The 16566-nt window shown below is 37.2% G+C and overlaps 1 protein-coding gene and 1 long non-coding RNA gene across 10 annotated transcripts; both read right to left on the bottom strand.

The window, feature by feature from the left end:
• Positions 1-612: 612 nt before the first annotated feature.
• LOC122993881 (uncharacterized protein CXorf38 homolog) lies at positions 613-10098 on the bottom strand. 2 transcript variants are annotated; one of them, XM_044368324.1, is made up of 9 exons: positions 9833-10098; positions 7563-7700; positions 7304-7429; positions 6257-6409; positions 3221-3298; positions 2987-3124; positions 2069-2146; positions 1523-1593; positions 613-1019 (listed from the first exon to the last, which is right to left on the bottom strand). In XM_044368324.1, exons 1-9 carry the CDS (start codon positions 10040-10042, stop codon positions 956-958), a joined length of 1056 nt encoding a protein of 351 aa, XP_044224259.1. In that variant the 5' UTR covers positions 10043-10098; the 3' UTR covers positions 613-955. The 2 variants fall into 2 exon arrangements, with proteins under 2 accessions (XP_044224259.1, XP_044224260.1); XM_044368325.1 differs by lacking the exon at positions 2069-2146 and having other exon boundaries at positions 1523-1590.
• A 675-nt stretch (positions 10099-10773) lies between these two features.
• On the bottom strand, positions 10774-16405 carry LOC122994587. Of its 8 annotated transcripts, none has more exons than XR_006406629.1 (7): positions 15601-15830; positions 15403-15524; positions 15261-15306; positions 14085-14691; positions 13112-13298; positions 12757-12973; positions 10774-12070 (listed from the first exon to the last, which is right to left on the bottom strand). It is a non-coding gene; the product is annotated as an uncharacterized LOC122994587 (long non-coding RNA). The 8 variants fall into 8 exon arrangements; XR_006406630.1 differs by having other exon boundaries at positions 14085-14263; positions 14652-14691; positions 15261-15524; positions 15601-15826; XR_006406624.1 differs by adding an exon at positions 15850-16405 and having other exon boundaries at positions 14085-15524; positions 15601-15733.
• Positions 16406-16566: the final 161 nt, after the last annotated feature.

The following is a 16566-nucleotide window of genomic DNA, read 5'->3' as shown; positions in this document are numbered from 1 at the left end:
ATGTGTATGTTTGCAAATTATGTACAATAATTCATTGTGCAAACAGCAGTGATTTGCATCTGACGCATCTACGTCGCGGAGGTGGTACTCAAAAAATTCGTCTGGGGTTGGCAGGTCTGTAACTGCAACAGATATGTCATCAGCATGTGTATTTCCACAGTCTTACATACACATTCCTATACATCTTAGTTACACAAAGAACATGTATGCAGTGCACTGGAAGCAGAATACTGAGAGAATAATTTATTCAGTTCATTAATCAGTTTAAATTCATAAAACTATGACAATCTTAGAGATATAGCTGTATTTGTTTATGTATAAGGCACAAAGACATGGTGTTTTTTTCCCTTTATTACTTTCTGATGGTTGGCTTTAGGTGATCTCAAGCATGACCTGACATGAACTCAAAAAGTATCAGAGTCATCATGGCAGTCTAATTAACAAGTTTTTTCCACAGGAGCTGATGATAAACTCCATTCCTTCAACAGACTGGACTATAAAGAAAACATGAACGTCATTATGTTAGGTCCCCAGTCTAGGGGAAACCTGGACATAACATGTAAAGATCCCCTGCTCTTCCCAGGCCCAAGAGTGGTCAGCCCGACAACCATCAAAGTTCTCTGTAACAGTTTATTTTGCAGAACTTCGGAGTTGAGTAATGCCCAAAACAACAAACAGAACTGAACTAAACCCCCACCCTAACTTCCAAAAGACAAATTAAACTGCTACCTAAGTTTGTGTATATTTGCAATGTACGAGAACTATCATCTAATGGAGAAGAGCCTGCCTCGCAGACCTGGCTGACATTAAAAATGCAGCACTTTACTACTTCTATACATGACTAACACTGTAACACACACTACGACTAGTAGGATGGGCCTCCATTGTTGGACATGGGAGAGAGAGAGGGCGGGAGCCGGCATCAGCTGGTGTTTAAATCATCCGTTCTGGCCAATCAGCTGTTCCAGCAACAAGACCAATCAGGGAGCACAACCTGTACGTAATCAGACACGCCCACACTAGAGGGGTAAGGAAGAGAGAGAGCAGTTATTGTAAAAATAGAAATACAGATGGCCAACAGGAGCAAAAAACACAATAATGACCAAGGGTCATAGCAATTACTACTTAGTTGTTGCATTTATTGTTGCAATTTTATCTGGAGTACATCTTAAAGACACTTTATTGATTGTTCTTAGGACTGAGTTGTCTATGTTTGGTCTTATGCTTCGGTTTTTCTTCATGTCAGACAATGAACTCCTGTCCCATCTTGTTAAGTGATTTATGGACTCTGAAAACATCGGGTGTAACGATGGATATAAGTCCAGGACTTTTTCGTTCTATCCTTGACAAAGTCTGATATGTTGTATTTTAAAATATATTCAAGTGTTGTAAACCAAAACAACGGCCAGAATGATCAGAAGAAATAATTACAGTAACCAACACCTTCAAAGTACTTACGGGCATGTGAGTATTGTTTTAAAACAGACTTCAAAAGATGTGAATATAATTTAATATGTCTTACCTAATTTTCGGCTGAGCCCTCTCTCCCAGAAACTTCTCTATCTTCGCCAAGATAACTTTAATGGCCTCCTGCTTGACAGCATGCAGTTAAAATGTAAAACACACGTTAAATAGTCTGATTGTGAGTGATGGTACCTTGATATTTGCATCTTAAAATAGCGTCAAACAACCGTTGTCGTTTATGACGTGAGTCTGTTGTGATTTTATGTGGAGAACATTTTAAAAACATTTTATAATTGTTTGTTCTTAGGATTGAGTTGTCTATGTTCAGTGTCTATGCTTTGGTTTTTCCTCAACCCTGACTGCTAAAGTCTCATATTAGTGGTGGTTGAACTTGGACTTGAACTTGAACTTGGAATTCATTTTTGATCAGAATGAGGACTGTGGATTTAGTCCCCCGTCTTTTACAGTAGGAGGGATCACTTAACAGCCAGAATGATCACAAGAAATAATTACAGCAACCATCACTTTCAAAGTACTTACGAGAATGTGATAACTGTTTTAAAACAGACTTGAAAAGATGTGAACCTATAAGTTAATGTCTTACTAAGAATTCTTGCAGAACCTTCTTTCCAATCTTCACCACCATCGTCCCAATATCATCAATGACCTCCTGCTTGACAGCCTGCAGTTAAAATGTAAAATACACGTTAAATAGTCAGATTGTGAGTGACTGGAAACAACATGTATAATGATTGTGAGTTTGATTCATTCATGCTTTCATTCATTCAACACTTTTCATAAGACTTAATGCCGATCCTTAAATTTCTGCTTTTTCAATAAGAATGTGTTTACACATGAAATTGTACTGAATACTGAGTTCAATCCATATGTGTTAATGTAGTATAAATGTTGTCAGCAATGCAGAGAAAATGAGAGTAGACGTCTCTGCTGGAGTCTCATTTATAAAGAGAATGGCAGCAGTATTAAAAACAAAGAGGCTGACGGCTGCAGCAGCTGTTAATGAATGCAACTGCAACAGTTATAAAAGGGGCCCTTGGTTTAGAAACATACATTAACAGATTGTTGTCCACTCTGAGGCAGCAGAAACAAACTGTAAACACAACATTGATATATTATCACCCTTTAACTTAATTTGGTGACGTGTTAGCGAACACCTGCAATTTTACACATCCAGCAGCCACAGAGAAACATTAGCATTCATTTGTCTGTCTACCTGATGATGAGAGTTCAATATTTACTCTCCTTTTACCTCCTTTTAGGTTTTCACCAACTCTTGACTAAACTATTTGTCTCTTTAGCTGCTAAACGCTCCACTACAGTCACCAGCTAGTTGCTAGCTTTGTCTGTCGTTTATTGCACAGTGGCTTTTTACACACAGAATAAGAATGAAAATAAACCAAAGTTGTAAAAAGAATTTTAAATCCAAATGTGGAACTTGTGTATCTAACAGTATTCATAGCCTCTATCATTTTGTCCACAGAGCAATCATTTTCTGCTGTACCTTCAGCTTTTCTTTGCAGGAGAAACGCAGAGTCTTTATCTCCTCGTCACGCTCAGAGAGGGTTTTCTCCAGCTTCTTCACCTTCCTCCTGAGTAAGTCCTCAGTTTTCTTTGCTTTTCTGTTGGCCTCCAGAGCAGCCTAAAAAGTAAATGAAACATATATACAGAATTAAAATGCTTTTAAAAAAGCATGTTTGAAAAGAGAGCATTTAAAAAGTGTTTTTTTGTGTCTTACAACAAGTTTATCCTCCAGTTCCTCTTTATTCTGAGCCTGATTGTCTCGTGCAAACAGGATCAAGTCAAGGTGCTGAATCTGAAAACAGAGAGGTTCACTTTAGTATTGACCTCATGCTGCCCACACATTTACTATCCTGTTCCATTTCCAGTTTTATCTCTTAACTTCTTATGGTGAAAACTTTCAAGAGCTCTGATGCTAACATGTCAATACAATGATTATTTAAATTATTACCAGATTATTAATTATCGCCATTATTTGCATTCTTCACAAACAATCATTAAACCTGTAGGAGTTAATCTCTACTATTATTCTTTAATTCAACTTGTCAGGGCACCACGTTTTTTCCTTGGAGAATAAAGAAAATTAATATTCATTAGAACTTTTCAACACACCTAATACCTCAGAAACTGATAAAAAGCCGAAAGGCATCTCCCGTGCCTTTAGGCTGGGAGATGCAACGAGTTGTTGAACTATTTCTTTATTTTACCTCAAGTTTTCTTTAGATGTCTATTATAAATTTTGTTCTTTGACCTAAAGTATGCGCGCATTTTAATCCTTAATTGAAAAGGGTTAGGCTTATTTTTTCTTTTATAATTTTCAACAAGAAATCTTGCATTTTAACGTGTAGTACTTTACTTTTGTAGTTTGAAGAAGACAGAGACACATCAGCCAAGGACTTCTGACCATCTGTTGCCATAGCAAGACAACCAACTGACTGTTAAATGACCTGTTATCGGCCCACTGGCTCAGCGACTCGTTATCCAACATCCCCTGGGAGCTCAGCCGTCAGCAAAGACTTTTTACAGTGCAGTCTGAAAGATTGAGTCGCTGCATCCATCAAGACTCATCCACAGCACGGCCCAAGCCGAGCTGCACTAGCTGTCCAAGCCTGCACAACCGCAGCTGACTACAGTGACCAACACAACGCCAGACCTGCCGAGACAACATCTCTGCAGCGACAAATCTTCAGCACAGTAAAGCATAACATGGCTTTGTGATCAAAGTTGACGTCGGATAAAATAAAATGATAAATAATTTCATTAGACAAGCTGAAGCATTCCCCATTGCTATAACATTAAGATAGGTTCAAGTCCTTGCTGTGGTTTCCTTTGAGCACAGCAGACGGAGGTCACTGTTTTGAAAAAAACGTATGATTAATTTGAGACTGATTAATAAATCCTGTTTCCTCCGATCACTAAAAAAAGGTGGTGCCCCTGAGGAGTGATTTAACTTTAATTTAAAGAAGTATTTAGAAATACCCTACAAACCAGATTAAAATATGTATGTGTATGTGATGTGCTATAAATTGTATTGGTCTGTTATCTGGTTTATCAGTGTAAATTAAAACACATCTTTTTGCCCAACTATGTAATATAACACATATCTTATTGATGAATTAGCTTGTTACATAATAAAAAACTGTGCCACAGAATACTGGACCATGTGTAATAGTGTAACGACCCTAATGACTTTTCACTGTGCGTTTTAGCCGAAGAATTGTATTAGCATTTGCCTTTGCATTTGACTTCTTCTGTGGATATATCACATTGTTACAGACACGTAATAAAACACAAATACCAACACTAGGCACTAGTCACCATGACTGTTTTAACAGTAACATGGGCAGCTGATCCTGGTGGTGTGTAGGTATTAGTGCCACTATGAAAATAGTGCTTGATGTTTGTCAGACTGCTGTAGAATAAAGCTATGTCAATCTTTCACGCTGTACGTATTTTATAAACAGGTCAGATATTTGCTTAAATGTAGGCACATGATGATCTCAAGAAGCAGATGTCAATGTACACAATGAGATATCTCCACTTGTGGTGCAGAAAGGAAGTTAAGAGACAAAATTATGGAGTCGGAGCATTTTCTTGCAGCTGAAATGCATAAAGTCAATAAGTCTTCTTAGTCCAGTTATGTCCTGGATGGAAGTTTAACAGTACAATCTGTAGTCCAAATGTAAACAAGAACAAACGTTTGTATTTTACAGTTAAAAATCAACTTGACAGTGCTCTCTGGCAGACAAACCAAGACACAAATGACCTCAAATCCAGTCTGGCATTTCTGTAATGCTAGTTTTTGTTATTTATCAGCTGACATATACACTATACTATATATATACTATACACTATATCTGCAATAAGCTTATAATAAATACTCACTGGGTGCTTAATTAGGAACATCCGTGCAATCAAATGCAATCCAATACAAAAGCTCTATTCTACTTCATGTCTGTCATTGAGGTCTTTGTGGGTAGTGGTGGTTTACTAGACTGAATTATATTGAGTCCTGTAACAAACACAATCTGTCAGGCTCTACTAATTTGGCCCTTAAGGATGATGCTGCCTTCTCAAAATTGAACCAAATGTAAGTGATCTTCTCCTTTCAATGATTCGTGTTGGAACCTGCACACAGCCAACAGAATTGTGACTGAGTACTGACTCTGTTTTCCTGACAAACAACTTACATCTCCATCCTCTCTATTATCACATGCGTGTTTACATATTTGTAGGAACTAACTTCATTAGTTAAAAACCATCTCCACATATGACATATAAAAATATGCTCTGCTTTGAATAATATTTTGTGTCTAATTTGGTTTTTACACAAAAATGTTCAATCATTTTGTTGAAAATGATTTAAAAACTATGTAAATATTGTTTATTTGAAAAGTTAAGCTGCTGTACACAAGATATCTGCTACTTCATTGAAAAGTCCAGTCTCAGTGCACTGAAGGTTTCAAACGAAAGAGGTTAATTTCAAGTTAAATTTGACACAGCAGTGTGTTTTAAGTAATTAATAAAGAAACTATCACTGGGAGAAATGTAAACTACATATAGAGTTAAATGGGTAATCTAATTTGAGTACTTAAATAATATCTTATACTGTGATAAGAACCACTAAGTGCTGTTCCCATCGCAAATACTAGTCAAGAACGACAAAGTATGATACAATAACGTTGTTTGTTTTTGCATTATCCCTTTAAATTAGACACAATAAAATACAGGAGTAAAATGGGAAAACGTGCACCTCATCGATTTCTCGAGACAGACTTCCAAAGTTGGGATGATGTTTTGCCAGCACCTTACACAGATCCCTGATCCGTTTCATGTAATTGTCCAAATCCTTTTTCTTCAGCTGGTAATTTGGAGAATGCATGATACTGTTCCGGACAAAGGAAACCTAAAAAAGATAGAGACCTTATTAAGGCTGCAACTAACCATTATTTTCATTATTGATAAATCGATTAATCAATAAGCCTATGAATTGTCATAAAATAGTGACAAATGACTGGTAAGTGAAACAGAGGAGATGTATTAAAATGTCTTTTTGTCCGACCAACAGTCCAAAACCCAAAGATGTTCATACATAGAAAATAAAAGCATTAAAGCTGGAGCTGGAATCTGAATTTTTGGCATTTTTGCTTAAAAAATGACTAAAACAATTAATCGATTATCAAAATAGTTACAGATTAATTTTCTGTTGATGGATTATTCAACTAATTGTTGCTGAGACGACGTTCGAGAATTGGCTACATTATGTATAAATGCAACCAAACTCACAATATGGTCATTCTTAGTGGCATCATATTTTTCTGTTTTTGCAGTCAGACAACTGAACAAGTATCAATGATTGATTTAGCTCATGCTACCTGTTAACCAAGAGGGGGCAGCAACACCTGCTGCTGCTGCACTAATAATGTCAATCGTGTTGATATTTCATGCTCTCAAAATGCTACGACAACAAAAAGATAAATACAGTTTCATGATAACATCTGTTCTACTGTGATTGTCTATAGGGACATTTAAAATGAGTGACTGCATAAAAAGTTAGAGGCAGCAGAAAGTTGACAGTATATGACCATATCTGAGCACACAAATGAAGATGGTGTTTGTATTATTGTCAGTATTGTTTAACCTACTATTTTTATTAATAGATGAATTGTATAACACAAAAAAATGTGAAAAAGAATGTTTGGCTTTTTGCATGTGCATCCAACAACATCTGTTTATTATTTTCAAATTTAATTTTAATTCAATGTGCAATATGTGTGTGTGTGTACAAATAAGCATTTACCTCTTCACACAGCCCTCTGAGCTTAAACTTCTCGAAGTGCTTGCATTGATTCATGAGACACAGAAGTGCAGCAATGTCAAAATCACCAAGTGAGTTATGGTTCTTATGGCCATTTGACATGTACACCTGAAAACACAACAAAAAATCAATAATGTGACACTTTACTCACAATCAGACCAAACCAACTTGACATAAGAAAACTTGATGGAAGCAAAAATGATTTGCTGCTAAGAGAAAAAGCACCAGACTGGAAACTTACCTTAGCCACTTGCCATTTATCTTGGGACCACAGGTGAGGTTTACTGTTCGTCCACATCACTTTTCCGTTCTGATTGGAGTGGTGAGTCAATATCGCATCTCTCCAAGCAGTGCACACCTCGCAATCAAACGGAGGAATCTGCAATCAGCAACATAAAATTGGAATCACAGTAAAACAAAAGGAAACCAATGGTTAATGGTTAATAAAGCATTCAAATCCATTCATTATCAGCTTAATAGTAATTACAACGGCAACTACTGTTGACAGATTATTGTATGAATTGTGTAATTCATTACTTATTAACATTTATAACTGTAGATGAGTTGACAACCTTTGCTGAATATTGAATAGATAGTGAGTATATATTAATTACCAACTAATGATTATAAAAGAGAGCTTTACTTCAAACAATGACATGAGAACCTCCTGATTTGTAAAGGGGACGTCAAATGATTTCAGCTCTGCTTTGCTGTTCTATGTTTTTAATATTTAAAGTATTGAACATTATTAGAGGTGATTTTTTAAAATTCACATCATATTAGATTTTCACAAAGCTTATTGTACTCAGGGCTAAATTTAGGAATAAATGTGTCTCAAAGAAGGTTTCAGCAGATGTCCAGTCATAGGAGGAAATAAAAATACAAAATTAGTGATATCAAAATGATCTATGCAGTATATTTTTCATATCAGGAATCATTCTATTGTCAAACATCAGAGAGTCTATCAGTTTAGACCTTTAAAAAAAATACACTTACGAAATTAGTTCTTTTCACCACATTACCACCAGTTAACAAGTGATCTAACCAATGCACCTTTAGCCTTTTCAGGGGAAAGAATATTTCATTTTTCCTATACAGAGTATAATCCTTCTTTATTTTGCCTTTTTTAATCAGGGATGTCTGCGAGAAATTTCAATATTTTTAATAAAAAAAGAGAGAGGCATTTTGGATTTTGTATTTCCAAAGTTTATGATATAATTTTTATGATATATCTTTTATGATGGATTTTTTTAATAATGTATTATGATTTTTTATTTTTTATCACTTTTTAATTTTTATTTTATTTTTTTTATCAATTTATATTGTTGTACTATGCATCTTTCTGCTCCACCCCGTACCACCACATTGCGTCTGTTAATCTTGGACAACGATTGGCCTGAAACCATATGACCATATATCCAACCCATCTTTGTAGATGTCCCATTGGCTGATAATATGATTGGTTGTCTTTTATATATTTTTTAACTTTTTTTACATTTACAGTAAAAAAACACACACACAAAGAGTTTAAATATGTAAGCGATAAATTGTAAATATGTATGTAATGAATTGTTTTCTTTAAGAAACTGTTACTTGAACGTTTTTCAGTGTGCTCCTAAAGTTATATGTGGGCTCCTAATTTTTTTCATTTAGGAGCACATGTACTCCTTGAAAAAAAAGTAAGGATTGAACACTGCTGTCAGATGTGTAGAAACACTAAGCAACTGGAGTGTGGCGCAGTCCAAGGGCTTCTGTCACAGGCATGTAGATGTTGGAATCACAGTAAAACAAAAGGAAACCAACGGTTAATGGTTAATAAAGCATTCAAATCCATTCATTATCAGCTTAATAGTAATTACAACGGCAACTACCCCCCATCCTCTCTCTCTCTCTCCCTCTCAACTGGAGAGAGGGATTTCAGAGTACTCTTGAAATATCTTCATAAATCCCATGACTTTGGCCAAATCTTACAATAAAAATCATATTTTTTGTAGGAATTTTCGTCGCGAATCCATTGATACAGGTTTGAAAGTGGTCGGACTTATAGTTTAGACGTCAGACGCCCCAGTTTGGCACAAAGTCCATGCCCAGAGATTTCCTCCCCATTGGTTTACATTGTAAGGTGTGATGTCGCACTCCAACTTTCAGGGCTTACTAGATCTAAACCAATAGAGTAGATTAAAAAAAAACATAAATCTGGTGCCTCATTCAGGTCACTATCAGTGATTACAGAGGCAGAAGTGTATTTAGATGTCAGCTTTGTTTTCAGAACCATTCACCTGAGAAACATAGAGATTATTTTGACAGTAGACTGTCAGCTGTGAAAAGCACATGATGACAGCAGAAACTGGGCGTGGCAGCATATAGTGAAGTGACGTATAAATATTCAGAGTCATATACTGGTAACAAATAAACAACAAAGCTTTAACATTTCCTTTTTAACGTAGTTTGGACCACTGGTGGAACCACACACACAAGACATCTTAAAGTTGAGTTGCATGAAGTTGTTACCGGTTGGTTACACGTGGAGTACCAGTTTGAAAACTCGCATTTCTTCTCACACCGAGCGGAGCCGCATTGTTGCTTCATTCCATCGTGGAAAACCGTTATTTCCTCATCGATGAACGGCTCCAGACATTCACCAAGGCGTCTCAAACCTATGTGAACTTTAAAGTTATTCCAGAATACTGGCTCTTCATTAAGTTTCTGAATAGTATCCATGCTGATGCAACAGTTGTGGTGTAAGGAAAACCGTGATCTGTGAATGAAAAATCGGGAATCGGCGGAAACTATGATCGAGCGCGCGCACCTGCAATCCGCTTCCGCTTAACCAGACATGCTCTATATTTCATACCATTTCCTTCGCGCTGGAGCCGGGAAAAGTCAAATTTAACTCCCTTAACTTTCCCATTCATTCTCTATGGTAGTTCTTAACTCTACGGATGTAATCCGTAAAGATATAAATATTCACTTCCATAGTCATTTATTTACTTTAATTTGTCATTATCACTGTGTTCTGTGTAAATATAATTTTGATAACAGTGACAATAGAAAGAAATTAATGAAAAATTGTCCAAATTACCTTTTCAGATCACTCCCAATATTTCAAACAGTTATGTTCTGCTCTAGACTGCTGGGGTTTAAGTTTACTCTAATTATCACTCTAATAATCTTTAATTATTTTAATCAATCAATTTATATGATAAAAACAGTATTATAGTTCGAAATTGTATGTATTTAGTTGTTCTATAATTTTTAAAAAGAACACTCAGTGTGTTCAATAGACAGTTATTCAAAACTTGTATTCCTTGAAACACACCACTCCATGAGCAACAATTGGGAACAATATTCAATCAGTATTGGATGGCCCACATAGCTCAGGCTCTTTCTGTGTGTGTGTGTGTGTGTGTAAACGCCAAGCTGTAAATCATGAAATACACAGCATGTCTAAATATTTCTATTACAAAATGAATTTTTAATCAGCAGCATTACCTGCAGGACTTCCACAAGTAGAGAGGGAACACACAATACATACCCACACACAGATAATACGCTGCCTCAATCCTCCACTGGTCACAGCAGCAGTAACCTCATGCTGATTTCACCATTACTAAACCTGGCCCTCACTGATCAAATAAGAAGTAGGGTTATGAGATGGGAAGAATGGGCAAAGTTGTTGTAACAGCACAATTCAAACTCTAAAAATACTAGATCCTGCATTTCTCAAAACGTACATTTAGAGCATCTTTTGTTAGACCCTCTGTGCCGTGTACAACTCCACACCTCCAGTTTATAACACAAGCAAACAAATCTGTACTCTTCAAGCTGATGACATTATGCAACTGTTTTCATGGACTGATTGGTGTACATTGACAAGTACACCAGTTTTGATGCATAAAACTAAATCTGTAACCCTTAAAAAAAATTAACAAAATTAGTTATAGAAGTTTTGGTCTGTAAATGACAAATATGCAACATCAGGGCCATTATTTTATATGTGGTTTTACATACATTTGCCATACCACAATATATAACAATACGTATCCATATTATAGGGGTACTCTAGCAGTTAAACATTGCACTGCCATAAAGTGGTTAAAATCAATTTAGTGCATAGTATAGGTCAAGCTCCAAAAACACTGGATCCTACACTTCCCACAATGCAACACAATAACATCTTTTGTTTGACCCTTGCTGCCTACTAAACGCTCACATCATTAAAACTCCAGGAATGAGCTACAGTCCACAACAGAATCTAATTAAACTGTTAAACCCAAAAACCCTATAAAACACAGGGTAAATTGTGGATTACATGGATGAGCACCTCCTTCCCCATAAAATGCACAGACAGAAATGCAAGTTCCTGTATGTGAACAGTGAACAACAGGTACTACAACTATACACAACATATGACCATTCTGTAATGATTTGTGAAAAAGGAAATGTAATACAATAAAAAAAAAACTTAAGCAACCCCGAATGTTGGTGATTGAATTACGCCTAGTAACATGTGGCGTCCAAAGTCTTCATAGTTGCTCTGGATGGGGAGTTTCAGGATGATCGCAAAGGTGTTTGCATCCGGGTACACCCACCTCCACCCATTCAGGGTACTATGTAGGAATTCTATGCATGGAGTCTCCCTAAAACCAAATGGTGGGATGGCGGATGCCCCAGAGGCAAACACCAGTACTTCCTCCAAGGACAAGGTCAGACTTTCCCTTCCCTCTTCCTCAATGGCAGCATCTCCACCTGTAACATACAAACAAAAACAATGTAATCCAGATTTTATTAATACTTGTCAGTTAAAATATATACATACAAAAACAGACTGACACACTCACAAAGAAACACCCGTTATAAATACATGCAATTAGATAAACAGCCACTGGCAATGTTTACTATTTTTGTAAATATAAGCAAATAGCTCAATTTCACTTGTATATTGAATCTCTTACTTTTAAATGTTGAAAGTCAGTGGGTGCTGGTTTGTTACTAGTACTTTCCCATACGACAAAATTACAACAAGGTTTTAACAGGGCTGAGTTTCAATTTTCATTATCCCGTTTCTAAACCAGATTACATTCTTCTGTGCATTTTAGAGTTGTTGTCTTAATTAATCCTTAATCCAAACAAAATCCATAACGACTTCATGACATGTCATGACCACAATTTCCATGGCAACGTTTTCATTGTCTGAATATCAAAATTTTGCTCTATTTCTGTTGTTTTTTAAAGAACTTGCAGTGAAAATGAAGAAGCAGATTTTGAAGAGGTTATTTCAGCTTGTTCCAGCTAGCTAGAACTCTTGTTATTGGGTATATCAGGCCTTCAAGTTAACTTTATCTAGCAGTGAACTGGAATAAAGAGAGGTTGAAACAAATTCTAAATATCTTCAAAAGGGAAACATCTTTTGTAATAACCTAACATAAACTCACCTTTCACATCAATCAACCAGTCGTGCTAGTGGCCAACTGCTGACTCCTCTAATGCCCTCCTGCTGCTTCCTCTTGGTGAGTACCGGACCCTGAAGAGTTCAATTAAGGAAGCAGCAGACAAGGTTGGGGCTCCACTGCAAAAACAGGTCCTCCAGCAGACCAAAGTGGGCTTCTAGGGTATTTTTTTACTCCCAATGTCTCCAATCCTTCCTTCAGCCTTTAAATAACAAAAGTACAGATATTTTCAGATTTCTAATATGTTATCACTCAGATAAAATACATTTGACATGCAAAATAAATGTAGATATGCAGTTTAATATGCTTTGGAGTGGAGTCGATGATAAAGTTGTCATACTGAAAAGGTCGACTGTTTGAGAACTGCCTCCACATCTTCCTTCCACATAAAATTGCGTTGCTGACTGGAAAAGTTCATCTCTGTCCTCTAGGCTTGTGATGCTGGTCAAGGCACCAAGCATGTTCAGGCTGTTGCGCGCCTCCAAAATTGCTGTGCAGGCCTCTGTCACTGACTCTGCCTTTAGAATCTAAAAGTTTATATTGACAAAAGAAAAGAGTTTCTGCTGAAGTTTACACTCAATTTTGCTCAATTTTATCCTAAACAACAACAGCAACAAAATGTCAGAGATTGGTACCAATCTCTGTCTAAAAGACCCCAAAATGCTAAACCTTTGCAAATTTATGAAGTCACAAGTCTGTTTTACATGGTTCAAAGGAGGGATTTTCTTTTTTGAGTTGGACATCAGTTTTGCTCGGGTCATATATAATAATGTCCTTAAATTGGTCCATATTTTTTGAGATATAGACAGTGAGGTAGTGCACTCCACTCCATTGAACTCATACAACCCCCAGCTTAATTCAAACTTGGTCATTTATGTTTATGAATGTGTTATGTCTTCTCTTATTTGATGTCTACAGTTCTATTGTATTTAGTTTAAAGTCATGTATGGATATAAAGGCAAGTTGTAATCTGTAAATTGGTTATTCATTCGGTCTTTCACTGAAACATGCCAAAAAAGTACTACTATCACTCTTACCAACACTACAAAATGTAATGTTAGTTATTCTAATGCTGCTGTTATTCTATAAAAAAAATAATCTGGCAACCAGAAAGGTGACAATGTATATTCTTAGCTATCATATGCAAATAAAACATTAAATTTGACTATCCTGAACTTTCAACTTCACAGCACTCAGCACAATTTTGGAAGATTAGACTAATGTTAATGTATACAATACATTTTTAGCCAAATGTGTGTCACAGTAAATTAAGGCCAAGGAAATAGACCATATGGGCCAGATTTATAACTTACCTTGTCTAGTTGTTCACACAGCTCTATGTCATCTACTTCGGTTATGTCCACTGGGGAAGTGGGGAGCCCTGACAGCTGTGCAAAAAGTCGTTTGGACAGCACACGGGGCCCAACCCCTCCATGGACAAGGCAGACAGATAGCATCATACCCAGCAGTCTATAGGTTCCCCTGGTTAGCCCTGTATAAGTTGGCATTACAGAAAGAAATTTATCATTAGCTTTACCATTAATTCTTTTCATGATGGGTTAAGTACAGTTGGCTCCTGACTGTTTTACACAACAGATGCACATGCCCATGGCATCCAGAGCAAGGTTCTTGCAATCCTGGGGTCCCACAAAATATTGCGAATCAAGGATGGATTGCATGAGGAGCTTAAAGAACTCATGGGAAGGGCCACCATTATCAACGGAGTCCTCCCCATCTCAACATGCATCCACAAAGACAATGTCTAACCGCCTGCATGGATCAAAGGCCCGTCGCCTGAAAGCCCTCAAAGCACTGACCAACACACTTGAACAAATGACATTTATGTTGTAAGACATAGGTGCAGCCTCCTCTATGTTTACCGCTGATTGCAGTTGTAGAAGTATTCCCCTCAAGTCAAGGCTGTAAAACAAAGTAACAGAGTCACAATAATGTAATTAATGTGGGTGTAACTATGTAGGTAACCATGTAATGTTGCTGCAAAATATTGCAAACACTGGGTATAGGTGTGTGTATGTATGGGTGTGTGTGATTGATTTTATATATACACCCACACACACATTTTATATATATATATATATATAATATATTATATATATACACACACACACACACATCTACATGCCCGTGACAGAAGCCCTTCGACTAAGCCGCGGCCTGACGTGCGCGGAGGCATGAGGGCCCGTTCAACGCTGCTTGCAGCTTTAATTACTAATTTCTCTGCGAATTAATCCTTTATGTCCAAGACACATTAGAGATACCCAGGATACAAAGAAGACAATATTGTATATATTATATTATACTTTACAAGAGCCGAGGTCATCTACCAGGAAGCGCTGATCAACCATAACAGCCATGTCAGGCGACAGGAGAGGTATTATGCCTGACTGCCTGGAGATCTCTTTGTCACTCACCAAACTTTCATAGAGTGCAGATACAAATGTCACAGCACCATGAGGTGCCATGCCTACCATAGCCTTGAAGGTGCAGAGGGACTTCTGTGAGGAGCAATTGTCACTATGGAGAAACAGGGAGGAAGCGCAGCTCAACACAGTCAATGATTACCTGGGTGTCTGCGTAGTCCATAAACTCCAGGGGAAGATGAGCTTTCACCTGCTCAGCTGTGCACTGACTGTTGTCTGGTAGATGTTAAAACATTGACCAAGTTCCCTCTGGCTCCATCCAGTTGACAGGTAGTTCAAAAACAAGAAAAATTCATCTATGGGGACCAGTTTCTGAAGAGAAAGAGAGGTGGGATTAAGATTATACAGTTTTTTTTGTATCCCTATGGGGCGTCAGTTATGTACTTACTGTTGATCTGCTAAAACTCTCTTCTTCCCCTTCATCGGCAGGGGCTTCACTGACCCTTGTAGTCCGTACCATCCTAGATGTTGCTGGTTCAATAAGAGTCCAGAATGCCAACAGATGATCGTGGGAGGGAAATCTTAACAAAAGAGATGTTTGATATACTGTAGCCATTTTTATCAAAACATACCACAAACATTTCCAATAAGGATCCCTTAAACTTGGTTGTTTAGCAAATGTGACCAAGATACATACTGAGCATGACATTTTAAGGAGATGTGGCCCTTTTTAGGCACTAAATAGTCAAACTCCTTATTGACTCCAGGACCACACAGAGATTTTGTTCTGGTAAAATGGAAGAAAAGCAGTACTGCTGAAAATTTCATGTTTGGTTTCATGCTATAAATATTTTATGATGTTCTTGTTCAGAGGCTCAAAACATCAGTGAGGGATGAGGAAATTAATACAAATAGTCGCTACACCTGCTTTATCACCACAGACTGACAACTGCAGAGGAAGAGGAAAAGGTGCAAGGTGTAAAATGTGCAGCACCTTCTTCACGGACACACACAGAGGGAGAAAAACTATAGCCAGGTCGAAATAGACAAACACAAATTAAAGGATGGTTTACCGGAAGCCTCAGCGCAGCACCACAACACAAGAGAAGAGAAAAACAGCAGCAATATAACAGTCAGTTATTTAGTGAAACCTCTCTGTTTCCCACGGGTGCATCCTGCCTGTTTTTACTGCCTTTTAATGGCTCACAGCAGGTCCACTGTAGTGCGATATGATTGAAGCAGCCAATAATACTTATTAAAAATCCAACATACCTGACACAAAATGGGAACCACAAGTCCATGTTTCGGTGCTTGGATTCCAGTTGTTTCTGCGAATTGCAGCAATGCATTTGCTTCTCTTCTCCTCAGCTTTCGGCAACCCGTAGAAAGTTAACTTCGATTCCTTGTTGAATCT

This window comes from Thunnus albacares, chromosome 12, assembly GCF_914725855.1.
Source record: "Thunnus albacares chromosome 12, fThuAlb1.1, whole genome shotgun sequence".
NCBI lineage: Eukaryota > Metazoa > Chordata > Actinopteri > Scombriformes > Scombridae > Thunnus > Thunnus albacares.
This window is presented reverse-complemented; position numbering and strand designations above follow the sequence as displayed.